We start from the raw sequence: 27584 nt of genomic DNA, 5'->3' as shown, positions 1-27584 counted from the left end.
CATTCTGTCCCTTGTGGACACAGCATTGACTTTCTCATTCAGCTCCCTCTGCCTCTCGCTTCATCCCCCCCCCCCCCCCCCCCCCCCCCCCCCCCCGCTCGCCCTCACCTCCTCCTCTGTCTCTCTCACCGCCTCTTCACCTCTCTCGGTCACTCTCCATCTCTGTCCTTCTCCCTTTCCGTCTCACTCGCCATGTTTCTCAGAGGGTCTCTATCTCTCGCTCTCAGTTGTCCCCTTTCATGCTACATAGTGGCTACCACAGCACTGTTGGCCATTTCTTGCACTTCTTTCACACACACACATGCACACGCGTACTCACAGACACTTTCGACCCTGCTCTCAGATTGACTGCTCTGCTGAAACTGCCAAGAACCTGGCAAAAACGATTACTGTAGTCATCCACTAACCTAAGGAGACAGGTATATGCCATACATCTGTGTGTAGGTGTTTGTGTGTGTACGCGTGAGCTCGGCTATACATTGTGCTGACTGCTGGTCCTGTCATCCCCCTAAACTCAACCTGTCAGTCAAACCACAGATGATAGAGGCAAAATGTAGAGTTGGAATGGATAGAAAGCACTGTGCCAAAATTCCTGTATCAGACATGCTTTGTGTTTTATGGTTGTATCGATATCACATTCTGAATGCTTACATCCCATCCAACTTTTTTTCTAATCATATTTTCTATAATCTAATCTTGTCGTGTCTTGTCTTGTTTTATTATGTCGTGTCTGGCGTTGTCAGAAAAGTCATCTTATTAACCACTCCTGTGCATTTGGGTGTGTTTGGCATCTAAAACATTTCTTCTATTGCTCTTGAGCTCATCAAAAAGTCAGGATGCAGCCGGGATAAATGCCCGATCCCCCTTTGAACTGCCGGAGTAGCGTGCACACAGTGTGAGGCAGGTTTCCTCCGCCGCACAGGAATTGACGAATCACAATTTAACTCTTAAAGAGCAATGAGAAAACTCTCCATCCTCATGAAACTGACCTTTCGCACCAACACCCACGTCATGAGAAAAAGGAAGTTGGTGGAAGCAGCACTGAACTTAAGTTTAATGATTTCTTCGTGTTTAGATTATTCCAAATGGTCTAAAGGCCTTGAATTGCTCATCCGTTACTTCTGCAGGACTTTCTGCTCCACCTCACGTTAGCTTCTGAGTCACTTTGTAACCGTGATGAACAACCACCGACCAACCACTCCAGCTTAAAACCTAAAAAACAGCTAAATACTACACAGTAATGAGAAACTGTGTAGTGAGGTGGTGCTGCGGCAGTAGTTTCTGTTCACATTGCTTTTGTAGACAGAGACTTAACGCCATCAGAGGAAAGTATTCAAATTTTTTAAACCTCAACCAACATTTACTGATCTTAACCCATTAAGGTGATGATTGGTCAATAAATCAAGGCTTTCTTTTCTGCATCCTTCAAAGATAACACAAAATAAAACATAAATCTAAAGGGAACGATTCAACACAAATACACGTAATTCATCAGACCACTATTTAAACCTGTTCCTTCAGACTAATATAAAGATAACGCTACAGTGTCCAGTAGTGAGCCACTCTAATGCAGTGACAGAGAAGCGGAGATAACTACGGTCAGATAGTGCATGTGTGTACAGTCGTGGTCACGCTAAAATCACAGCATGTGTGAGTCACTCATGTCTGTAGTTGGATTACAGAGGAGCATGGACACATCAGATAAGCTACAGCTGTTTCATATGCCCTCACATTACACCTCAGTGCCCACACAGACACGCTTTTTATCTTGTGCAGCCATCACGTCCTCATATTGTACCTTGTTTTCCATCTGCCCGCCTTCTCGCTCTCTCACCCACTTTTTATTGTGATAAAATTTAATTCATTTCTCCCACCGGGTCCACCCATGCTCAGCGTCGACACTCACAGCACCTGCAGGTGGTTTGGTAGAGTGTGTTCAGAGAACGTGATGTGTAATATCTTCAGCAGCACAAACTCACTGTTCATTATTGTGAGGAACAAAAAAGGAACCCACCCCATGGCTTTATTTCTTAACCTTTCTCCCTCCTGTCATCTGGTCCTCTCTCTTCACCCTCGTAAAACGCCTCCATGCTTCACGCTTCTCTACCCACAATGCAATGCAGGACGGCCGTTTGTTTGAATTATGACAACAGGGCCGTAGAGGGAGGTGAGAACATTGTGTCAGGCTGCATGCACACGTATACACATACCACACACAGAAACACACGTTTCTGACCTGCATTCTTGTGTGTCTTTGTCATTGCAGATGCTCACCTTCAGTTGTATGTATGTTTACCACAATTCCAACAGTGGACAATAGAGTCATATATATACTGTATATATATATAAAATAATGAATAATTAGTATACGTTTGAGAGCATCAACTCTTTAAACCAAGGTGACACCCACAACACTAATGCACAACTATCATTCAGTCAAATCTTCCCTCACCAAGAATACTGGGTCTCGCCAGGAGATTAGGGAAGAAGAATGAAGACACCAGCTTCCCTGAATCAGATTCCAATTTTTCTTTACCCGACACAAACCGCCATGCACTTCTTTAAATTGCAGGATGTAGCCAATTCATTAAGGTTGTGACCAGCCAAGACTGGACGAAGGAAAAGTCAATAGCTTCATCTGAATTGTAACATATTAAAGAGGACAGCAGTTGTATTTTCATCACAGTGATATGATTTGCAATTCAGTTTCACATATTGGAAAAGACAACATAAGACTCATGGTTAGTTTATATTGCAGACAAGAGTAGATTTGATTTTAGAGTTTTGTTGATTTGCTTTTTTTTTTCATTTAAATTAAACTTTAAGATCAGATAAATGTTTTGATGTCCTTTGTGGCCAATGAAGTTACAAAAATCATAAATCCATTTAAAGTTAATTTAAGGTTATATTCACTTTGACAAATTAGCCACTTGTATCCTTGACTGCATGAGGCAACCTCAGTCCAGAGCACAGTCAACATGGACTAATAATTATGGCTTCATGTGCCCTTGAACATCATTAAAACCAGACTCAACATTTGCAAGTCAAAACATTTCATTGTTCAAATACTTATTTACTGCATTAAGGCCACATGAAGTGGAAGCCATTGCTGATGTCCCTCCACCCTCCATTAATCCCTCATCAGCAGCCTTAGCTCGTGGAAATAAATCTACAGACCAGCAAACCTGAATCAGTCGTCTCTCTTGTATGTGTGTTAGTGTCACAATGTTTTCATTTAGATAGAAAGAAAACCAGGAGAAATAGAGAATGTAAATGATTTTTAATGGCAGAGACAGATGATCACTTTGACATTTTGGTGAACTTTGATCTTGATGAAGTCACTGTTCCTTCATCGTTCAGTCTTTTACTTTTCACTTTTTCTTTCCATCCAAGCACATTCAATATTTTGTTTTCTTCCTTCTTGTCTTCTTCTCTTTTGTGTCGTGGCTTTCCTCTCTCCAGTTGGCTGACAATTTTTTTTAATACCTTATTTTTCCCCATTGTCTTCCTCTGTGTCTCAAACTTCCTTCCTTGGTCGTCTAACTTCTATCATTCTCATCCCTACGGTTTTTCTTTCAATCCTTTCACCTCTCAATAATTCACATTCTCATTTCTTCCATCATTCACTTTTTGTCTTCATTCAATTCACCCCTCAGTGACCTGGGTTCACTCATCTTTGTTGACCTGTTTCTATCACAGAAGACAAGAGATTGGTTCCCTCTATAGACCTGGAAGTGTCAAAGTGATGGCTGCTATTTTGCAGTTACATTACTTACTTTAAAATTTGTGCAAATGTGCAGAAGCAAATAATACTTTACATGATTTGGTCACAAGATGTTTTCAAGAAGTAAAATTTCCTTTGAGCAGCATATAGTTTCTACTTGAAACATTAGAAAATTTGAACATATTACGAGTGAAAAAAGACACCAATAACATTATGCTATATTATTATGTAGCGCAAATTATTGTAGCTATACATTTTTAATTAGGAAAGTTTGATCCCACAATTAGATTGTAGAGTAGTTTCCAAAGTTATTATCAACAAACTGTTTTGCTTTGCTCATCAAAGGCTTTTTGAAAAGTTGGAAGATTTTGGCACATTTGACCATAAACTGTATAAACATGTGCCACTTGAATTAATAAAATATCAAATAAAAATAATTAATGTTTTAATAAATGAAGCTACACTAAATGTTTTTTACAAAATGTCTCCATCATTTTGTTATGTATTAAAAATGTCCTGCATCAGGTAGAAGGGAAGGAAACACTTTTCAAAAACTCTTTTTTAATTCAAATTTTTATAATAATTTTTTGAATTGGAAAAGCTGTGTGTGTGTGTGTGTGTGTGTGTGTGTGTGTGCGCACGTGCACGCTCCCCTCTGGTACCATCTGGAGCGATGGGATGCTTTGAATCAAACTGCCAATAGGCTTCATGATAGACATGATTAAACACACTAATTCTATGGAAGGGAATTATATTTCGGGCACCTGTTCTACCCCCCTGTAATAATGTAATGTGGACACAGGGAGGTACACACTAGGGCTGTGAATTCAACACATTCAAAGATAAAGACCACTTATACCCACACAGACACACAAAGTACACCCTCATCCCTGATTCATACCAATCATGTCAGTGCTAATCATGGTGAACAAAGCTGTCAGAGGAATCTAATCATATCACAGAGGACGGAATCGTTTACTGTGGATGCGGATGAAAGATGAGGTGCATATTCTTGATTCTTAGAAAATGAAAAGTGTGAGGTTTCTCCAAATCATCAACACACAAGCTAGGGTTAACACTGTTCTGGGTTCAAACCTGCCAAACTGACAAGTGCCTTACATGTGTAGAGTTTCCATGTTCTCCCCCGTGTCGACCTGGGTTTTCCAGCTTCCTCCCACAGTCCTAAAACTTGCTTATAGATGTGAATGTGAGCGTAGGTTGTTTCTATATGTCAGCCCTGTGATGGACTGGGATTCTGTCCTGGGTGAACCGCCCTCTTGCCTGACATCAGGCCCTCCAGACGATGTTAGGATGATAATCAGTACAGATAAAACCGTGTTAGCTGGTGGGAAACCCCCAACCTCGTTTTAATGATTCATGAGTGGAACATTCAGATTGTGAGACAGACGACACAAATAAAGATTTGAACGTCTCTACTCGGAAAAACTTGAATCACCTAAACAACAAGATAAACCAGATAAACCATGGCTAAGATAACTGAAACACTTGGTTAAGGTGAAAGATCGTCCGTTCAAAGCACTTTAACGTACAAGTTACATTCACCCATTCACGCACATCTATACCGCACCTCTATGTGTGCAGCACCTTTTTATCACTCATCATTCACACTGACTTAAGTTCAGAGTCTTGCCAAAGGAAAATACTGCCCACAGACTGGAGGAGCAGGGGAATCAAACCACCGATCTTCTTCATGTACTGCATCCTCCTCCCCCACCCCAACCTCTACGCCCTGTTTTCTGTTGTTGCATTAAGGATGCACTACTTCCTGCACTAGCTTTTAATATTAATTTAATACACACAAATTATCCACGGATGTAAATACCAGTGACCGTAATTGATTTATTTGTTCTTTGTAATGACTCAGCCTCATCCAAATACATCATGGTCTGAGTTGCAGGAAAAACATTACTGAAAATGAAGTGGCTTTAATAATGACAGTAAACTTTGGCAGTGTCATTCTTCTCCATATGGCTGATCAGGCTGTGAATCAGTTTGCCATCCTCCAACAAAAAACAAGACTTTTAATTACATTAAATGCAAATATGGCAAAGCCATATGCTGGTATTATAAACAGACATATTTTAGAGTCCAGTCATTTAACAGATGCTCACACTCACAGCTTTCTTCCAACAAGTAGCCTAATAAGAAAAAGAAGAATCATAGATGCAGAACTCTGCTTTTGACAAGAGTGTGAACCCAACAAACCCGTCTTCTCCACTGTTTCACAACAGAGTGGTTGTTTAGTCCTCCACACTGATGATCCCATCAGTACAAACTGTGCTCAATTAATCAAGCACAGCATGGGAAGGCGGTAAAGAACTTATCTCTCAGTCACCTCTAAAATATAACTGCATTGCATCAAAGCAGATCAAAACAACTCCTCAGTCTCCAGGATCCTTTGGAGAGCTGAAAATAATTATGTTGCGAGCCAAACCTGGCCTGTGGGCACAGAGTTGTTTGATATTTACTGTCTTCAGTCCAAACTGAACTCATGCCAATTGTTAACCACCACCATCTGGTCAATATCAAGCAGAAATACATGAAAAATGTGCTTTGCTCCGCTGCGCAGGGGACCGCTTTCCATGAACCTAAACTTCTCCAGCAAGGAGAAAATGTAAAAAAATCAAAACATAGGATTCAGCCAAGCACGATCACAGTATTGTGGCTTTTCATGGGTGTTGTCACTATGTTACTGTCATCGTCAATACGTTTCAGGAGGTCAAATAACTCTAATAAGATAATCATTTCCACCTTTTTCTAATATGTTTTTCCACATGATCTTGTCTGAAGCCACAGCTCTGGAGCTTTTCTCTGACCAGCGGCTGCTTACAATGCGGCTTCATATTGCAGTACGCTCGTGGTGTACCAGTAACTACACTTTACAGACACTCTGAGGAGTTATCCATCATATTCCTCTCACACACCCACACTTATCTGCACATATAAAAACAAACCAAAGAATATGTTGCTCCTGAAGCCCAGATGCAATTTTTGTTGCCCTACAGGAAAACACAGCCCATTTTGGGAAGAACCTTCCTCAGGGTTAAAAAGCTGACATGACTGATACAACAGGTGCTGCAGAGTGCAAAGCAGAGACCTTGGCTATATGTGGAGGAGAAGAAAAGAAGATTTAAAAGGCTGATGAAAGAAAACAGGGCGAAAAAGTGGATTAGCGATGGATAGACGGGAATGTGAGAGGACAAAAGGTGAAGGGAAATCACACATGAGAGGAGACAACGGACTCCTAGAGGGAGAAAAAAAATAGATTATGAATGGGGAGAGGAAGAAAACATGAACAATGGAGAAGATGGACGCTTGTAAATAAGGGGATAAAAAAAGAAAAGGAGAGGAGGAAAGTCAAAGAAAAAAGGGATTAAGGATGGAGGGCTCCAGTGAAAGAGAAATGAGATGGGAAGGGGACAAGGAGGAGAACGTTAGGGTGAAGTGATATGCTTATAGTGTCTGGAGAGAAGATGGCAGCTGTGTGTGTGTGTGTGTGTGTGTGTGTGGCAGAGTCAGTGAAGGCACATCTGGAGAAGTCTCATCTCTCTCTCTACTCTTTTTTCTCCTTACTTAATTTGTTTAGTTAAAAAATGACATTTCTCTGTCTTTACTTTCTAAAAGTCAACTTTAACTGCTGGCGATCATTTACCTGTTCCTATGATTCTGTGTGTTCAACAGGCTGAATGCCGCTCATCCTTTTTCGTGAGTGAAAGACAAAAATCCAAGAAGACGCTTGTCTGCCCTTTTTGTCTTTCCATCTGCAATACATTCATCAGAAGAAGTAGTAGAGAGGGGGAGGAGAGACAGATGGATGAATGGATAAGAAGGAGGGAGAGAGGGAGGGAAAGAGAGGGAGAAGTAGAGGTTTCAGGGTTGTTGGGTTCATGGATGGAGGGATGGACGCTGGCGAGAGGGTGGGGGTTTGAATACCTAGACCTGAGCAGATTAAAGTAAACGCAAAGCTGGTGGATGATGGAGGGGCACAGGGTGCACCTGGGAGTCTGGAGAACGAGGCGACCAGCAAGCCAGGGAGGGGGGGGTCGGAGAGAGAGAGAGTGAGAGAGAGGAAGGAAGGAAAGAAGGACGGAGAAGAGGAAAAAGCGGCATAGTCGTGACTGTAGGTTGATTTACGGAGGCTTTCCTTTTAATGAAATTGTTTCAGTGACAGAGCCGGTAAAAGGCCCTTAATGGATTGGCTGGCCTAATGTAATGAAATTACTCCCTCTTTCACTACAGAGAGAGAAAAAAAAGAATAAAAGAGGACATGGGGAGGTGGAGGAGGAGGATGGGAGAGGAGGAGTGGGAGAGGAGAAAATGCAATTAATATTTACAGAACAGACAAGCAGGGTGGGCTTTAGTAGCTACGGCTTGCTCGCTCTCTCCTTCAGTGAGACTACCTCTCTCGTCCCTCTCTCTCCCGGTGGCCAGTGTGCGCTGGGCGTACAGCAAGGAAGGGAGGTGATAGGCTGATGCCAGACAGGCCACTTCAGCGCACCGGTCTCCTCTCTCGCACTCTCCTTTTCCTCCGCTCCTCTCCTCAGGGCTGGCCATATCAGCACTGAGGTGAGAGACTTCACTTCTGTGCCTTCGTCTGGACTGGGTTTCCCTGTGCTGTTTGTGTGTGAGTGTGTGTGTGTGGGAAAGAGTTAAAGCCAGGATCTCCCACCTGCTATCTTAAGCCCACTACCGAGGTATCACCTCACACACACCCCCACAGACACACACACACACATTCTCGGAGCCCATCTTCTGTTAGTCCCTCCCCCCCAGCTGAGCGGGACCCTGCCGACTTGCGCCTGACACTCTCCCATCTCTGTCTCCCATCTGTGTGTGTGTGTGTGTGCGTGCCTGTGTGTGTGCGTGCATGGTGCAGGCAACTGGACAGCAACCACATCAGCTGCATCGAAGATGGAGCTTTCCGGGCACTGCGCGATCTGGAGATACTGTAAGTAGAGACAAAACCCTGGTCTGCTCACTCTGACTGCTCCATCTCTCTCCTCCTCCTCCTCCTCCTCTGCCTCTTCTTCTCATCAGTCTCTTCTTCTCCTCTCTCCTCCGTCTCATGAGCCGTCTGTGAAGCAGGGATCTGTCCTCTTCTCTGACTGTCAGCATTGTTTTCTGTCTCATTCTGTTCCTTATCTCTTCACGCTGCTTTTTCCTTTCCTGTAAAGATTCACATCTTCCCTCTCCTCTGCTCTCTTTGTCTCTGTTAGTTGCATGTCATCCCTCGTTCTTTACCCTTAATCTACTTTTCTATCTCATCTTTTTATCTTTCTCTTGATTCAAATCTGCTGTTTCTCTTGAAAATAAGAAAATCCTCAACTTGACAACGCTTTTTGTGAGAGGATTAAGTTTCTTTTAATGTTTCGGTGTGAAGTACATGTGTGCATTGGATAAAAGATAAAGTGTAGCATACTTGTTCATTCAGCAGCACATCGTCCTTGACTTACAATATTCTGAAAGTACACACACCCACACACAAGCAGAGGGAGAGTGGAATAAACTGTATCTGCCACCTGCTGTGGTTTGCGTTTTCCCTGCACCATGTGTTAATGCATGTTGGTGACTTCCTCTGCATATAGGAACACGTTAATGATGTATAGCGTGTTTGCTTCCAGCTGTGTATGTGATTGTGTGTGTGTGTGTGTAGCTGAGTATGTGTGTGTAGCTCAGTGTGTGTCTCTGTGTGTGTGTCTGTGTGGAAGTTTGTGTGTCTGATCTGTCTACATTTTTAGAGCTGCTCATTTGTCACTATGCTCCAGAGGTGTGACTGGCAACGGTGCACTGCCGGGTTGTTCTGGGAAAGGTTTCCACCGTATCTACATCTGCATCATTGTGCACAGATGTCTGTGTGTATGTGTGCGTGCATGCATGCGCGTGTGTGTCTGTGTGTGTCAGTGGCATTTGTTCTTGCACAGAAGTAGATGCTCTGCTTCAGTGTGCATTGTGCATCTAACCCCCAACTCATTGCAACAACTTAGCCATCAGATAATTTATATTGTGATAAAACACAGCATATGTAGGTTAACGTGTCAAAAAGACAAAAAGAAGTGAACAAAAAATGATTTCTTTGCTTGGCACAAGCATTGGGTCATTTTTCTGAAGGGTTGTTGGCAAGTCGTATTCGTATTCTGCTGTGTGGTGCTGACGGGTGGAAAGGTTAGTCGTATTGTTGCTGAATGTGATTATTAGAGGGTAAAGCTGTTTAGCAAATGAGGAAAGACAAGAGAGAGAGAAGCACAAAGACAAAGAAAGACAAAGAGATGTGAAGAAAAGGCAGAGGAGAGGAAAGACCGACAGGAAAAAAGAGGGTAGAAGAAAAGAAGGTCAACATCATCGTCTTAAACACTGAGTCGCTCTCCATTTTTACATTGTTCAAATGCTGCTTCATCATTATGAGTGGTTCAGGTTCAGTGAGATCAGTCTCGTGATGATAACGATGTAGATTCATCGTAGAAATTAAAACAGGAGGAGGAAGTTAAAGGCTTCCATGCTTTTAAAACCATTATATAATATAATAAAACTATTTTCGTTTCATTATTTAGGCAGCTTAAATAAATAATGTAACTCTGGTTTATTTTGGAAAACAAACAATATTTTTGTTGAACAAAATATGTAAAAGTTTGTGCTCAGGACAAACCAGAGCTGCAGCCGTGAGGAATCTGTGATAACGCTCTAAGGTTCATGTGTTCATTTACAAAACCTGCATCCCACTCACTGAGACCATTGACTCCCAACAGCATCAGGACCATCTTGATGAAGATCCAGCTGTACGTGTTGTTGGTGCAGCATTGTGCTGTCTGATGTGTTCACATGAATGATTAAAGAGAGCAGTGGAAAACATTCAATAGCCCACATGGCAGCTTACACTGTGGATCACAGCCCCGTACAAATCTTACTACTAATCTTAAATGTCGTGCATCAACAAGGTATCGATATTTTTCTGCTGCAAAATTTTATTTTCTGCTTGAAATGCTGCAAAAAAAAAGTTTATTTCTTCATCCATCATTCAACCTGTCGTGTCTCCCTTTCAAGGTTTCATTCCCTCATTGCAAAGTTTTTTTTTTCCATGATTCGCCAGCTTCAATTTTCGCTCAGCGCACAATGAAAGTGATCGGGGGCAGATAGAGGGGGGGATCAGCAGCGTGAGATACAACATATTAGCAATTCATAAGACTCTGACAGCTGACTGCTCGGCAAGATTTACAATTCACTGTAAATGCGCAGCCATTCCCATTCAGCAGACAGCATGACAGCCCACAGTATATTCAGCGAATGTGACGTTTTAATAAAGGCAGGTGTGTGTTTGTGTGTGTGAGTCTGTTGGTGTGTTTGTTAGCAAAGTGTTTGTGCGCGTGTGCAAAGGGCATGAACGACAGTAGGCAATTCTGCCGCTGGACTGATCTTCATTTCTGGCATCTTAAAACACACACACACACACACACACACAGACACACAAACACACACACACAGACGCAGACCCATCTGTCCAGTTCTGGGGGTTCATTTCGTGACTGAGGTACAAAATGGGTTGACAGAGGCAGCAGTGATTGGAGTTCATGTGACTGCACCATCAGGTAGGTTCATTTGTGTGTGCTCACATCTGGGCACACACACACACACACACACACGCACACACAGTGACAGATGAATGTATTTGTGGGAGTGTGTGCAGTGTTGTGCTTCATTTTAAAGGACCAGTTTGTGTTACAGGCTTTTATAGTAAGAACATTTTCCATAAGTATCAGCCAGCAGTTCTTTAAAGGGCTGTTTGAAGCGATCAGGGTTCAATCAGTCGATCAACAGTATGAATTGTTTCCAATGAAAATCCTACTGACAATGATTGTTAGTTAAATCTTCAGTTATAGGTTTACCACTGGGATTAAACATGTAGTTGCGATAGAGGTCAGGCAATGAGCTTTAAAGTTAATGTGGTCCATGGTGGTGCCTGCGTGGGTTTTTCGTTATGGCTGCACATGTATCTCATTCCATGTTTTCCTATTTTTTGAGTGTCAATCAATTTGTGTATTTGTGTGTTCAAGTAATTTCTCACTTAACACACTATCTACAGTCACGTTGTCTAAACACTGGTTTTAGAACTGCAGCCCAAGACAGCCTGACAAATGGATGGTGTGTGTCTCTGTGTTTGTGCATGTGTGCTTCAGCCATTTGTGTGAGTCATGCTAATTGAAAGCCACTAACGAATCTCCACATTAATTAATCTAGTAATTTTTAATTAGCCGCTGTTTCTTGGTGGACTAGGTTTTATCTGAGCTGCTTAATATGTTTCACGGCAGCAGCGTTGAAGAGTCGAAGCTGCATATTGGGGCGTTGGGCTTATTTTGAAAATGCTAAATGGATTTTAGTTTTTTCATTTTATTAATCTTTTCGTAATTGTTCCAGCAATAAAAAAAAAAGGCAGTGATGAGGCGTTCATTTAATTATTATTAAATTAGACAGCGTCTTATAATTATGAGACATTTTAGGAGACAATTTACAAAATATTTCACTAGTCACAAAATGAAAAATTTTGTGGATGTGCCAATGTGGTGAAAGACATCATCATTTGTTGGACAAGCATTGTTAAATTATTGCGCAAAAGTCAAAACAGTTGTGATTTAGGTATTTATTCACTCAAACAAGCAAATAACTTGAGGACGCAGGTTTACTGTGTTGTTTGGCGACAGCAGAATAACATTTGACAATCAGCATTTTACTGCATTTCACACACATTCACCTGTTGACGGGAGTGTAGTGGTTTTGCATGAGGACTAACTTATTTCAAGCGTTAAGTATAAAGGAAGTGGAGACAGCACCGTCCAATGTATGCAGCTGTGTTCAGGTGACGAGCTTTGATTTCACTAAAATCTCCCCATTGTGGTAAAACATGTTATTTTAATGGCTGTAATATTTACTGAACAGCTGTGCTGCTGCGATCAATGTCGCTGCTAATTTTCTTTATGTCCACGCTCGTATTCCGGATCAGATCCCAGCTCGATTTTGTACAAATGGATTAAAACAATAAACAACAATTATGTCCTTTTATTCAATTTAATTTGCTTTTCGAACCTTAACACCAGTTAGAGGATGAGGTGGTGTTTGCAAACATATGTTTTCAGTTAGGGGTGACACTAAGAGGTTGTATTACAAGTAATTTGAGATAAAGTAGGAGATTTTCAATTCTGAATCATGCAAATGTATAAAATCCCTGAATAAAATTATAGCGCTGGAATTGAGCATAAAGGGTCAATAGAAATCAAAATGATGCATGTCATACATCATTTTAAAGATAAAATGTTCTGCAAAACTTTCAACGCATCGTATCACAGAGCAATGTAGAAAATAAAATTCAATACCACTAACATCTAAATAGATACCTGAGAGTTTCTTATTGATTCATTTCATTTCTATATTCAAAGAAATGAATAGATTCCGTTACGTTCAGGATAAAGTGATTTGAACCGCTGTTAATCTCTGTGTCTCGGTTTGACGGAAGAGTTTTTCTTCCTGAAGAGGTTTAGGGAGAAAGATGGAAATGACTAAAGACACTTTTACATTCACCATTTCCTTTGAAATCTGCTCCCTTTACTCATACGTCCTTAGATAGTCTCTTTCTCTCACTTCCTCTCCGCTCCGCTCACTCTTTCATGGCTGCCAGGATGAAAGTGGAGGATCAGTGTTGTAAAAGCAAGGCAGGGCTGGGCTATGATTTATTTAGACCCAAAAGGACTGCAGTTACTATCCCATCCCTTTTTTTGCCAGAAGAGACAAGACACAGGAGGTTTTCAGGGGGTGGAGGGAGTTCACAAAATGGAAAAGGGCAGAACGAGGGATTTGAGCGGAGGGGAAGAGAGGAAAGAGTGTGGTATCTGTGTTGTAAAAACAGCCAGTTTCCTGGTCATCATTTATTTATCTGCTGTTGGACCTGAGGAGAGGGATGGAGGGAGAAAGCAGACGGGAGGGAGCAAATTAACCCAAAGATAAAGAGATTTCTGAGGATTTAAGATAAGGAAGCATGAAGAGTAAGACAATACAGAAAAAGAGATGAATGCAACACAAATACAAACAAGGAGGAAGAGAACGTACAATGTGCTGCAGAAAAAAAAAAGAGCTTTGAAGAAAGAGATGTGGGGCACAGAGGTGTAAAAGTCATCAGAGAGTGAGGAGAGACAGAAAAAAGCAGGAACACTGATGTGAGGTTAGCGGGTAAAAAACAGAAGAAAGAAGTGATAGAAAATAAATTGAAAGGATCAGAGGGAGGGAAGCAGGGAGGCATTAATTATTGATGGAACAAATGTCTGACTGACTGACTCAATTTGGCCATTTGTTGTTTCCAGACCACCAAGGCTGTTAGATAGACACAGTGTTTCTCAGAGTGAGGATGGAGTCCCTGACCGGGGAACTGCTGGGATGATTCTCTGGGTCCTTGATAAAGCTTGATCTTCTGTTTTCTGCATAATCTCCTACATTCTTACATTTATTATGAATTCATTATTTTAATAGTTTACAGACTGGTTTCACTGTGTGTAACTAACTAAGCAATTCCCTATGTTATCACTGCACATTTACTGAGTGTCATTTCACGCTATGACATTTCTATGGGGGGGCGGTATCGTATGGCTTTTTGCTGATAACGGCATTAAACCGATGCTTTCAAAACGGTGCTGGTGCGTAAACACTGCCAGAACTGATACTTTCTTGGAAAAAGCACAAAAAACGACGATAAAACAGCTTTTTTATTGTTAATGCAAAGTCAATTTTACCTGGAAACTGTGAATGGTTTAAAATATACTTATATAAATGTAAAATATAAATGCAAAACTCTTAACCAGCAGTTTAGGAACTGGACATTTCTCTTGTTAAAAGCAAATATATGGCAAAATGGGTTTAAAGGGACCTGGTATTTTATCACAATCCCATTAATCATGTTTATATGAAACATTTCTAATCCCTGATTTTAAATCTGATTTGTGTCGACTGAAGTCGCCTCAGTGGATGAAACAAGCTGAATTTCAAACAGCAAATGCCCTCAATGAAATCAACAGAAAGGAAAAGTTCTTTTATGAAGGTGATCATTAATATGATTTAACATGTCTCAAAGTCGCACACTGGCTCTTTGAATTTAAGGCTGTATACATCCTGTTATAAATCGTTGTCAGAGTCGGGCTTTGGGTCCAACTTGACCTCTGCTGAAGGTCATTTATTCTCTCTCTTTAATATCCGTCCAGTCATTTTGGCTCTGGCCTGAAATGAAGATAAACTCCAGTTCTGCCATGGTGAAAAATTAAAAAAGGAAATTAGCATGCTCTGGTGATTTTAGTTGCCACCGCCTGCAGATTAGAGGAGCAGGTCATTTGGTTGGGATATTGCCAGTCAATTTCTGAAATGAACTTCTTGGCTGGTCTGCTGTAGAGCTCATGTGCTTCCAAGAGGCAGTTTTATGTAATGATTTTACATTTTTCAGCGACATGCACTAACCTGCCTTCTCCTTCTGCATGTTGTTTTTTTGAGCGTCATACTAACAGGAACCAAAGTTTGCCTCGTTGTCAGAAGACTTTATATCACAGTGGTTTGAATGGACCTGTTCCAAAACATTAACCCTGATGCAATGCATTGATTCACTAACACCACATTTTGTGGAGCTATGGTTACAAACTAAAAACTAAAATTAGCGGCTAAACTAATCTTTTACCTGCCCCGGCTTAGGAGGTGGGGCAGGTCGTCCACTGACCAACATGGCAACAGCTCCTTCAGTCCATATGCTGATGTGTCAGTCAAACCCCCCATAGAAACAGCTGCTTCATAACTGTGTGACTGATGTTCGACAGAGAAAGTGCTGCATTTAAAGGCGCTGTATAAATGAACACTATTTTCGGGGTGTGGTTTAGCTTTTGCAAGTAAAGCGATAAAAGTGAGCGTGAAATAACGACTGAAACAGAAGTGAAACCAGGATTAAAGCTGACAGCTCCTCTTGTGCAGCAACCAGTCCCTTTCAAAAGCGGCAACGACTCCAGCTGCTTGATCCAGTGTTCATTCTTTCTTCAGACGAGTCAATTCATCGACTTTCCACTGCCTGTATTTTTTGATTCTATTCCAGGACTTAGCAACATTGATTACATGATATAAAAACATCTGTCTTTACAGAGGTGCCCATGTCGGCTAAAGTTTCTCAATAGATCAAAAGATGCCAAAACCCTTTTTTCTTTGTCGACTACAAACATAGAGACGGACCCAAACTTGACTCATTCTCTCGCTTTAAATCACAAACACATTGCAAACCATGGTGGCCTTTTCATATTTGTCATTAAACACCTATCAGAATCAATTAGAGCCACACACTGATTCTAAACAAGTGATTTTTCTAATGACGATCGGTACTGATGCGTGTCAGTGAACTTGAAAGTGTTGACATTCAGCAAAAAGATTCATCTTAATTACTCCACAGTCCTTTTCATCTCAATAGAAGACTTGAAGGCTTCAGATTGGTACCGCCACAGTTAATGAACACATTTTGTATTTTGGAAGTGAAGCAGTCTTTGGTCTCTGTATCCATTACAAAGGTCAGACCCTGCTCGAAGCTGCATGTCCTGGAAAGATTGCAGCTAATAAACACATTTGTTATAGAGTTTCCCATGAGAAACGCTCTGATTAATAAAGACAACAAATACAAAGACTGTTTCCCTCCTAATATTTCCATTTCATGTTCTGATGGTTAAAGCTGCGATGCCACATGGAGGGAAACTGAAACACGACTTTCCTTTAGTGCGTGATTGAGACGAGAACCATGACTGTTAAACCCCACGGCGGGCTTTTCTCCCTAATACTATGATTGCACCTTTTTTCCTGAAAGCGTTCGACAGTGAAAGATGTATGTGCTCAAACTTGCAAGGCCAATAAACATGGCAGAAGTGGAAATGTAATTACGTGATAAACACAATCTTTTTATTTGGCGAAGAAGCCACTCGATCCACTTTGTCGGTTCGATTCCCGAGAATTCCTCGTCTCTGCAATCACGTCAGCGCAGATGGTAGGCATTCCTCCTTTGCGACTAATGACTGTGTGTGCCAGTGCGTGTGTGTTTTTACTCAGTGAGAGCTAATTTAACGCTGAGTGCCAGCGCTGAAAGCAGGCCAACCCTCCTCCGCTGTACCCTGAAGTCTTTCCATATCTTATTGTGTTCATTTGTATCAATGAGGAATGTAGAATTAGAATGGAACAACTTCCTTTAATCTCTGAAATATTGAGTTGGATGTGTGTTATCTCTACTCTGGTAATGTATAGTTGAGTTCATGTGGTTTAATTATGTTATTAACTCTGCCAAGGAGGTTACTATTGAGTTTTGTTTCTCTGTCTGTTAGTTATCATGAAACCTGGTGAAGGACGCAGTAAAAGGGAAGAACCCTGTTACATTTTGTTGCATATCGGAATAAACGGATTCAGGAGGGTGCAAGTGCACGCACATGAATGTTGCACTACAGATTCCGAGTGACAGGTACACAGACTAAAGAGCAAGCAAGTCGTGCATGTATCGCCACAGTTGCAGCGGAAATTTGGAGGTCTGACTGACTGCGTGAGTGGTAACAGATTTATGGGCGATAGTGCTGCCTCCACTGATTCAACAATCCTGCTGTAGAGCTCTTCCTGATTTATTATTTTCTGCTCAGTTACATAAATCTGTACTTGTAGATTGATTGCAATCACAAGGGCAAACCAATCGTTACTAATGCCCTGCGATGTCTCAATCAATAATATATAATCTATTTGAAAACACTTACCAAATAGCTAACACCTAATTTTGAATTCCACTGTGTTTTAGCAAGTGTGTCTGTGTGTCTTTGAATGAGTTAATCCAGTTAGCGCATGTGTCTGCCAGGCCACATCAGAATAAATGATGGGTCCCTCTGTGATGATGAATGGTAATTTAGATTTAACATAACTGGACTAACGAGCGTGCTAATGACTCCAAAGCTAGTCTGGACAGCTCTCACCCAACGGGCTCACGTCTTGCATCCCAATGAGCTGGGGAAAGGGCACCCATACACACACACACTCAATACACACACAGTAGAAAAACATGCCCAAGGGTTTTAATAATTGCATGCATACAAAATCAAAAATTCACAAATGGTTCTGGCGGGGAAGCACACACGTTCAAGCCACACACACACACACCACTCGTTGGTGTGTGCACATGTGTGTGTGCTCTTCTAAGAACTCCATGTGTAGTGGAGAGCAGCGATGTCAGCCTAATATGAAGCTGATTAATTAATAATCATTCATAGGCCAGTTTTCAACCAGCCGAATTAGACGCAGTTTTCGTTCACTGATCTCTCGACTCAAGTTTTTTTCCCGCTGACAACAAAGATTGATGAAAACAGAAGATAAGTACTTGATCATTTTCAGATATTAATAGAATTAATCGGTTTCATCTTTCAAAAGTGTCTTTATCTCAGTCAGAAATGATAAAGAGAATTCATTTTCAGGGAATTATATATAGAGGATCCTCAGATTTGTCAAGGTGATGTTGTACGGTATGTGCCATTTTTTTATTTCATGGTGTTTTTCACAAGATTTTATAATTTGTCTTCAGAAATAAGAAATCCTCCGTGTCAGAGCCACAGATTCTTACATCTTTGTTGAGTGACATGTTCAAATGTATTTGTGCATTATTACCATTATAGTTTTCTGAAACCAGAACCACTGTCTTCATGTCTTCGATACATTCAATACCCACAGAAATTAGATCATTTCCTGAAAGAAAGTCTGAGATATTTAACAACCAATAGGGTTCCTTACACAAAACACACGCATAGTTAAAACATTAAAAAAGCATATGTGATCTCAATATGAAAAGGAGGTGCCATACATGTAGAAAACAAAGATGTCATTTGGTGATAATGTGCAGTTAACATAAAGGTGTGATTTCTGCAGGGGAATTTAAACGTCATGTCTTACCTCCTGCGTGCTCTACCCAGGCACCACCACTCCCCTGAATGATCAGAATGTTTTCCTCTTGATGTGAGCGTCTCTGACCCGAACAAGCTCCTGCTGCATACTTCATATGTTCAAGGCAAACTCATTCATGTCTGAAAACAGCTTTTGAGAATTGAGTTCAGAAACCACAGATATATTCTGCAAATTAATGTTGTAATGACTTTAAAGTGTAAAAAAAATAAATCAAATATACTACAGATGAGAGACTGAGATGAGAGCAAATCCTTTAATAGCTTCTTTTGCATATACAGAAGGCAACGGTAGAAAAAAAAAGAGATGTTATCTGATGGAGCAGGACAGTCTACCTCTCTGCTGATACGACAGAAACATGACCAGGGGGCAGGATTGAATTTGAAATATGGCAGAAGTGAATGAGCGGCAGGTCAGATGACGAGGCGATGTCCGCTGAACCGAGATAAATTCACTTTTTGACAAACTGAGACTGCGACGGAGACAGACCAAAACTCGTGCTGTGACAAAGAGAGATGGAGTGAATGAAAACGGCTCGATGATTAGAAAGGTACGGGAGAAAAGAGAGGTTTCAGATATGCCGTTACATGACATGCCTACACACTCGCTCACTCTCACACACTCAGGAACAGCCCACAGGTCTGAGTCTAAAAAGCAGAGCAGCAGCTGCATATTTTATGATCACTTTTCTCCGAGAAGCTTTCACTGAGAGAGAGGGAGAGAGGGAGAAAACGATGAGTGAGAGAGACAGAGTGTGTGTGTGTGTGTGTGTGTGTGTGTGTGTGTGTGTGTAGCAGAAGGGTTTTGACCAACCAGCGACTGTCATAATTCATAAGGGGAGACGGAGTTGCTCAGTGCACTGTGGCTCTACAAGGTGACTTTCACTCCTCAGCTTCTAACTCTCTCCCTCTCTCTCTCTCTCTCTCTCTCACATGCACACACTCAGACATTTTCTCCCTCTCTTCTTCATCTGAAGTGTCTTCCCTCTTGTCTTTTTGCTTTTTTACTCTCTTCTCCAGCAATTATCCTCTGCACTATGGTCCGTCTTCTCTCTCATCTTCTTCAATCACGTCTCTTCTACAAACCCTTAAAGGTTCAGTGAGTAAGATTTAGGTGAAATGGATCTATTGGCAGAAATTGAATATGAAATAATCCTAGTGATGTTTTCACTAGTGTGTTTCATCTAAATTGTACGAACCCGTAAAGCTAATTTATGTTCACCTATAGAAGCTGCATACGGTACAGACGGCGCCCTCTGTCTGTACTCTGCGTTCATTTCATCCGAATTTGTGCACGTCTTCTGAAAGCTTACAGACAAAACAAACAATAGGGATGAGTACCACAGGAAATCATGAGGGGGCAGTGTAGCCAATAGTTCAAGTGAGATAACGAGGAAACGAGGAACACATTTTAACAATTGCGGAACTTTGCGAGTTGGTAAGTTGAACCATCGCCATTCACAACGCAGCAGCTTTTGTGTCGGTTACATTTTAAAACCTCCTTCCCTCTCGATATGTTTGTTGTTGTAAGAAACTCTCGACTCTACGCTGCCCTCCAGTGGATGTATTGCTTAACAACCATGCCACAACATTAAGGACGCACGGAAGTACGTGGGCAGTGATGGTTACTGCTAAGTTTGAAACGGACAAATCTCTTCTGAAACGAGCCCTTTGTCCTCCTCTCACTCCTCCTCGCTTTGCCTATTACCGTCACTCGCTTTTGCCTTTCTCCTCCCTCTCTCCACATTTGCCTTCTTTCATCTTGTTTTTCGTGTGATCACAAGGAACGAAAATGACTTAAAAGACTACGTCAGCCAATTGGAGTGGGACTAGACTCTAACATCATCAGTTCGAGTAAGTTCACCGATCATCCAGCCAAGCACTGAGACCAGAATAACCTTTTCTACCACTGTTTTCTTTCCTATTATATCGAGGGAGGAGAACAGCAAGAAAAATAGAATGACGTGAATCAGGCTTGTAAGCTGGAGGCAGTCAATTTTATTTCCACCCGCTGAGTTGTTGACTTCTCTGCCTCACTTATGCCACAAACTCCTCTCTCCTTTGCCAGATGCCAATGTTTAAAAAAAATACTATTTTAAAAAAGAAGCGGTCAAATGGGAACAAATGTTAGAATTACTCTTTAATGATCGTCCGACTACACTGTTAGAAGACGATCATCTCGTTCACACACACAGGACGCCGCAGAACAAAGTGCTTTACTGCCAAATGAAATGACTTGCACTCTGTCCGTTGTGCACACTATAAGAGAATGATGAGCACTTGTAGAGTTAATTAAATATTTAAATTCCACATTTAGATGAAAAAGAGACTTTTTATTTATATTAAATATATATATTTATTCCACAGAGACTAAATAAATCACATTAATGTAGATATAATGGTGATATAGTCATTAATCTAAATATTAAAAAGTTTAAAATACCTTGTCTTGCAAATCATAGCTTCTCGTTTATATCCTACAAAATTAATAACACCCTCTCAAAATTGTATTATCTGTTTCGCCATTGTGAAGAAACACAAGACAATGTGCCAGTTTCTTTATAGGGATTTAAATATACCCTGTGTGTGTGTGTGTGTGTGTGTGTGTGTGTGTGTGTGCGTGCTTGTGCGTGCGTGTGTGTTCCTGCAATTTGAACTTACAGACTCACAGTTGTTTTTGCAAATTCACCAGTGCAACTGTCAATTTTTAACAAGACTTAGGGGGTTGGAGAAAACGGTGTGTGTGTGCATTTGTGTCTGTGTGTGTGTGTGTGTGTGTGTGTGTGTGTGTGTGTGTGTGTGTGTGTGTGTGTGTGTGTGTGTGTGTGTGTGTATTTGCACTTGCACATCTCAGAGCAGCCCCAGTCCAGTTGGTGTGTGTCCAGCCTCAGACGCCCTCAGTAACGATTGAATTTCCGTGGTCGCATCCTGCCTCCAGATCTGTCTTATATCTCTGACACGAGGGCGCTGGATCGAAGCCCCTAAAATAAACCTTTCTTGAACCTAAAATGTAGTAATACACAGGCTGGGAGTGTTTATATGTGTGTGTGTGTGTGTGTGTCTGCATATATATGTACATACCATAGTGGTGTCTAAGGAACCAAATTCATTTTAAGTAGATGCATGTTTGTAAGTGTCTTTTTTAGTATGTATCCAGGTGTGACCACATCCTCTATGTGAATATAAGGCATATCTATCTGTGTGTGTGTGTGTGTGTGTGTGTGTGTGTGTGTGTGTGTGTGTGTGTGTGTGTGTGCACGGAGGGGTCTGAAGAGAACAGAGCAGTGCAGCTTTCTGCTGTTCAGTGATTTTGGTTTGGCCGGCCTCTTGCCTTCTGTTTGAATCAGTGGGCTCAGCAGAGCCATCACACCCTGGCAACAACCAGCGCCCTGGCAAAAACAGAGGGCCTGACCTGGGAGAGGGGGGGGAGAGGAGAGGGGAAGGGGCAGTGTGGGAAAGAGAGAGAAAAAGTAAATTTAGAGAAGACAAGACTGGGGGTCAAATAGAGAAAAATAGGTCAACAGAGAGAGGGTCAGCTGTCCGAGCAGAAGATGCTGTGTAAAAACTGATGGAAGGGTTAGTCCAGAAATAGAGCGAGGGGAAGAGTGTCTTGTGAGAGGAGCGGAGATAAATATGTAAGGTAACGATGGTTTTCATAGGAATGACTTTGGTTTTAGACGTGATTGTTTGAGATTTAGAGGAAAGAGCTGTGGAGAGAACAGGGTGGGGGAAGGAGAAGAGAAGCAGGGCAGGAATGAGGGATAACAAGAAAGAGTTTGACTCTGTGGTACCGAGACAATATGTTGACATGTCCAAAAGTACACGTTTTATATTTAAGGGTGTTTTGTGTCCCTTGAGAAAATCATCTATCAATTTTATAATGCGGCCCAAAGCTGAATGCAACAGGGGGTACCCTTTAAAAACCATTTGTGAAAAGAGTAAATCACAAAAAAGTACATTAGAAGTATAACAGTAAACAACCCCTGCAGCTAATACACATAATTAGAATGGCCCTCACCAATATGCCACCGCAAAGGTGTCCCCTTAAATTCCGCACCACATCCAACCCTGGTCATTTGGACATAATTCTAAAACTATTATATTATATTTATTAGATTTATATAAACCGTTGATTTTATTCTGAATGCTCATTAACTCAGCTACACACTGGTGGTAGTTACAGGTTTCCAGCTCCATTTGTTGATCTACAGTTGTTAGAAAAACCTATACCCATATGACACCACCTTAAAATCCTAATCCGCCCTACATTTCACTAAGTTTACAAAAGTGATTAAAATTTCCTGGATCTGACCCTTTATCCAGATCCACGCCAACATGTAATGTGTTTCTTGGCCTGTTTTCCATCCTTCCGCTAAGTCTCACCGAAATCCCTTCAGTCGTTTTTGCGTAATCCGGCTGACAAACAAGCAAAGCAACAGACGAGCAAAAACCCACTTGGTGGAGGTAATAATCAGGCCCATTCAAATATAAATGTACTGTTACTTTTCATTTCATGAGCTCAAAACAGAAAACAATAAGCCTCTTTCAGGTGCTCAGTGATATTATTCACTGCCATACTTTACAGTTGACGAGGTGCTGACAAACATTAAACAGTCACGCAGGTAACACGAAGTCAGCAGCAGCCGGGTAGAACGCCCAGCGAGGATGCGGCTGGTAACAGGGAGCTTATGCAGAGGTGCGGAACAGCGTCGGATATGGAACGAGCGCGGTGCCTGCAGTCTGACCCACGCACAATTCATCACCTCCCACCGGGTGGCAGGCAAGAAAGAGTGGGGGGGGGGGAGCGAGTGGAGGAGGACAGCGAGAGTAAAGCGATTTAAGGTGGAAATCAAGCAGAGCTAAAAGACAATTAAGAGAAGATAAGAGAGCAGCCAAAGAAAGTTCAGCGTCCAGGCAGGGAGGCGATGTGCAATCTCATTTATTCTCATTTAAGGTGTAATGGCCTCATCAGTAGATTTTTATTTCATTATCCCTCTCTCCTTTCTTTCTTTCTTTCTTTCTTTCTTCCTTTCTTCGTATGCATCCCTCTTTACGTAGTTTCAGTTAATTTGATTCAGATCAACGTCATCTGATTGCGTTTGTGTTTTTTGGGGGTTTAGCTGTGACATGTTACTACACAAAGTTTCTTCCTTTGTCCTTGAGGCTGTGTTAAAGCTTGCAGAGCTCAGCACCTACTGGTCTCAGTGAGAGACATTCAAACATCCATCATTTAGTGAAGCGTTGATACGGAGACCTTTACTTGCCTCCATTTGTATAAACAGTATTTTCACATTTTTAAATGTCAAGGTTTCCCTAATAACATTGTTTATTTCTTTGAGAGAAAATAACCTCACTGTTTTGTGACTATATAAATTTAAACTTAAATGAGGCATAGCACAGAATTTGGTGAGAAAATATCTTGACTAGTGAATAACTCTTTTTTAGTTGTAAACAGTCGAGCTTTCCCAGGGTGGTTTCCAACGGCAACCCTGTGGAAATGTCAATTTTCTCAGAGATGAGTGGAGTAAATTGCTCGACTTTGGTTGTTCAAACACTTGAGAGTTTATTAAACCAGCCCAGTCTCTCTCACACACACACACACATATATATATATATATATTAAACAGCAGCACAAAAATGCACACACACACTAATGCTGCATACACAAATACAAAACACACTCATGCACACACAATTTAACATCAGGCTGCCTGGGTGAAGCGGCAAAGCAGACATTAAACCCCGTGGGAAAGTTTAAATATGAGACAATTCAACCACTAAAATCCCTTAACTCCTTCACCTAAAGGCCCTTAAAGCCTGTGAGCAGACCTTACAGTCCTGCAGGGCTCAGTGTTAAAGTCAACAGCGTCAGAAATCACTTCAACTCACAAACTGAAGTCTCCTCATCAAAAGAGACACACACTGAATGAAAGACAAGAGCCGTCATTCGCATATTCGCACTGCAACCTCCCCCCTCCCCCACACACACACACACTCACACGCACACACAAAGAAACATACACTTGCAAAGACACTCAAGCTTTTATTCACACTTGCCTGAAAAGCCCTTTGTTTGACCTTGTCCACAGAATACACACAAATGAACCAAGGTGCGCACATGCATGCATTTGCACGCTCGCTCACCTACACACACCTGCGTACATAAAAGCGTAGCATCGTGCTGCGGCATTGCGCGACTCTCGGATGAGTGATTACTTCAAGGGTCGGTGAGTCTCACTGTCTGACTCAGCGAGACAGAATACAGCTGTACAGCCCCCGACATATACACACAAGCCCCATATAATCACACACATATACACACTTGTCTCTAACTCTCCTATACAAAGATATCTCCCCTCCCCCAGCTCTTATCTGGAGAAGGAGTGAATTGAAAAAGAGGTTAAATGATCATGTGACCTATTGATTGAGAGCGTGACACACATTTTGGAGGGTCCCCTCGTCTCCCTCTCTCTCCGCAGTGAAAGAGTGAACGTTAGTTGTGAGTGGGTTAAACAAATGAGTCGTTTAAGGAGTGAAGTGTCCGCGCTGTTCCTATTGCCTCCTCTGCTGAAGCTGTAATGAGGCCTTGGGGAAGATGCTGAGGGCTCTTCACACAACTCAAAGACGCTTTCAGGCCTTTCGATAGTTTGCCCCTTTACAGCACCTGTGTGGGAAAGCTCTCAGAGAAATAAATTCCTCTTAGAGCCATGTTGGCATGAGGATGGATTTTAAGTATGCAAATAAATACTGTGCTGCTCATATATATATATATATAAATATATATATATATAAAAAAATGACCACAGCGTTGAAGTGAATGCAAAACAGAAACGCAAAAATGTAGTTTTACACATACGTTTTTCTTCTTTCGTGAATAGTTTGATACTTTACGAAAAACGCATCCATCTTCTTAAAGAGATTGAGATAAAGATTAAAATCAGTTTCGTGCCTGGTTCGTTTAACTTCAGCAGAATGTCACAGCTCCCGTGGTCCAAAGTTAACAAAAGCTGTGTTTTAGTTTGACTTTAAGATGAGCAACATGCTGCATATTGTTTTTTTATTTGACCCAAAAAAAAGAGGTCTAAAAGTGACGTGTTGTGCTGTTGGGGTGGTTATGAGCCAGATTATTTCTTGGCTGGGAACAGTAACCTCCTGGATCACGGCTGGTTGCCAGAGAATCTCTCAGTGTTGAAAAGTCTCCAGGATGCAACTGCACCTAAAGCTACATAATTCTGTCTCTGTCTCCAGCTTCATATTTACCCATCAACCATGGGAGTGGTATCAAATCATTTTTATGTAATATATTATGATTATTTTATATCACCATGGCATTAAGAGAACATTCAAAGTTGTCATGTCTGCTTCAGGTTTCTCCACTGTGACATTATGGTGCCTCATCCCACCCAAATGTTCCTGTGACAGTAATCGCCAAGATGGCAGCAATGGCAAAACTCAACGAGTCGGCAAACATCGCTTCAGACACCTGACATCACAGACAGAATGTCTACATGTGTTCTGCACAATCTGTAGTTTTGACGTTACTTATTTAACTAACAGTTACTTCCTGGTGAGTTTAATTACCATGAGATGCTTGGTTTCAGTTTGTATCATTTCACACATTTTGTTCTGAGGGAAAATACTGCATGAAATATATATGTTCTCGTAGTCTAATGTTGGTGGATGGTGGATTTTAAACTCAGGGATCATCCTATAGGTCCCTGGATAAATTTTAACATGTTTATGGATTCCACATGTACATGCGTCAACCTGTTCACCCATTTCATTTTTCTGCTAAATAACATTTTACATTTATTCTTTCCAATCAATGTTTTTTCAGTCACAGTCTGGAATTCCAATTTGAGCCCTGAATAGATTCAATTTAGAAACAGGCATGTTAGCTTGATTTAACTTGATGTCATTAATAACAGCATAACCTTTCTTTTTGCATTTTATTTTGGGTACTGATATTGCATGGTGTTCCAATCTGTTCTACACGTGATTCATGCTCCAATAGTGAAAATCAGTTATTGAATGAATCATCTATTAAGACTGATCGTGAGTGAAGTCTTTTATAAGACACAGATGAAAAAAAGGTTGTCTCTGTGATCTTTGCCGAGTCAAATCAAAGTCAGATAACTGGATTAATAGAGTCGTCTTAGCAACAAAGTAGATGTGCTTTGTTGTGGTTTCATTCCCACAATGGAGTATTGATTTGAGATTTCAGTGGAGGTCCAAGTGCAGCAGAGGATTTTTACCCCAGAGTTTAAACTCAATACTAGAGATGTAGTGATATTCCAAAATGATGGCAGACGATTGAAATGAAGCGACACATGATGGAGTTTATCCTGTGGTTCACCAAAAACAGTTCTGTCAACTGACTTCTCATATATGATAAATAACGGAGAAGTCACTCAGCATTTTGTACATTAAGTTTGTAGATTGTTTTCAACACAGAAATAAATTCACATTTCTATAAAAAGGAAAACCAGCAGCTTCATACATCAGTGTGATTCACTGGTCCACAGAGCTTTTGCTTGTTTGAGTTTGAGTATGATAACAAATTGAATGTACAATAAACATACTAAACTCCAAATTGACGAAATGATATTGTTATTTAAAGACACATTTTATGATGAGTTTTATGTTTGAATTCTGTGACTCGGTCATCAACGTTCCCGATTTCACAGACCATAACTAATGTTAGTGATTACGAGAGAATAATTGTATTGAATGTGAGGTCAATATTGGTTGTAATCACAGTCATAAAGTTACACAACTTGTTGTGTAGCTTTTTAGTGGCTGTAGTAACTCGGACATTCCGTCAGTGTATTGATCTGTGTCTGTTGAGGCTGATTGAGCATAATAGAGACTAA

General features: G+C 41.2%; 1 protein-coding gene across 3 annotated transcripts in view; it reads left to right on the top strand.

Moving 5' to 3' along the window:
• slit3 (slit homolog 3 (Drosophila)) overlaps positions 1 to 27584 on the top strand; it is a 222165-nt gene that overhangs the window by 124057 nt on the left and 70524 nt on the right. Inside the window, exons 1-2 of one of the 3 annotated variants that reach the window (XM_020082233.2) lie at positions 8040 to 8311; positions 8622 to 8693. Coding sequence is in view for 1 of the 3 variants with exons in the window: in XM_020082225.2 (XP_019937784.2) it covers positions 8622 to 8693 (72 nt within the window). In the remaining 2 variants the exon portion in view is untranslated. Of the gene's footprint in view, positions 1 to 8039; positions 8440 to 8621; positions 8694 to 27584 lie in introns of those variants that run through there. The other 2 variants (XM_020082240.2, XM_020082225.2) reach the window with 2 other exon arrangements.

Source organism: Paralichthys olivaceus, chromosome 9 (genome assembly GCF_024713975.1).
Source record: "Paralichthys olivaceus isolate ysfri-2021 chromosome 9, ASM2471397v2, whole genome shotgun sequence".
NCBI lineage: Eukaryota > Metazoa > Chordata > Actinopteri > Pleuronectiformes > Paralichthyidae > Paralichthys > Paralichthys olivaceus.
Note: the sequence above shows the minus strand (reverse complement) of the source record. Positions and strands in the feature narration are given on the sequence as shown.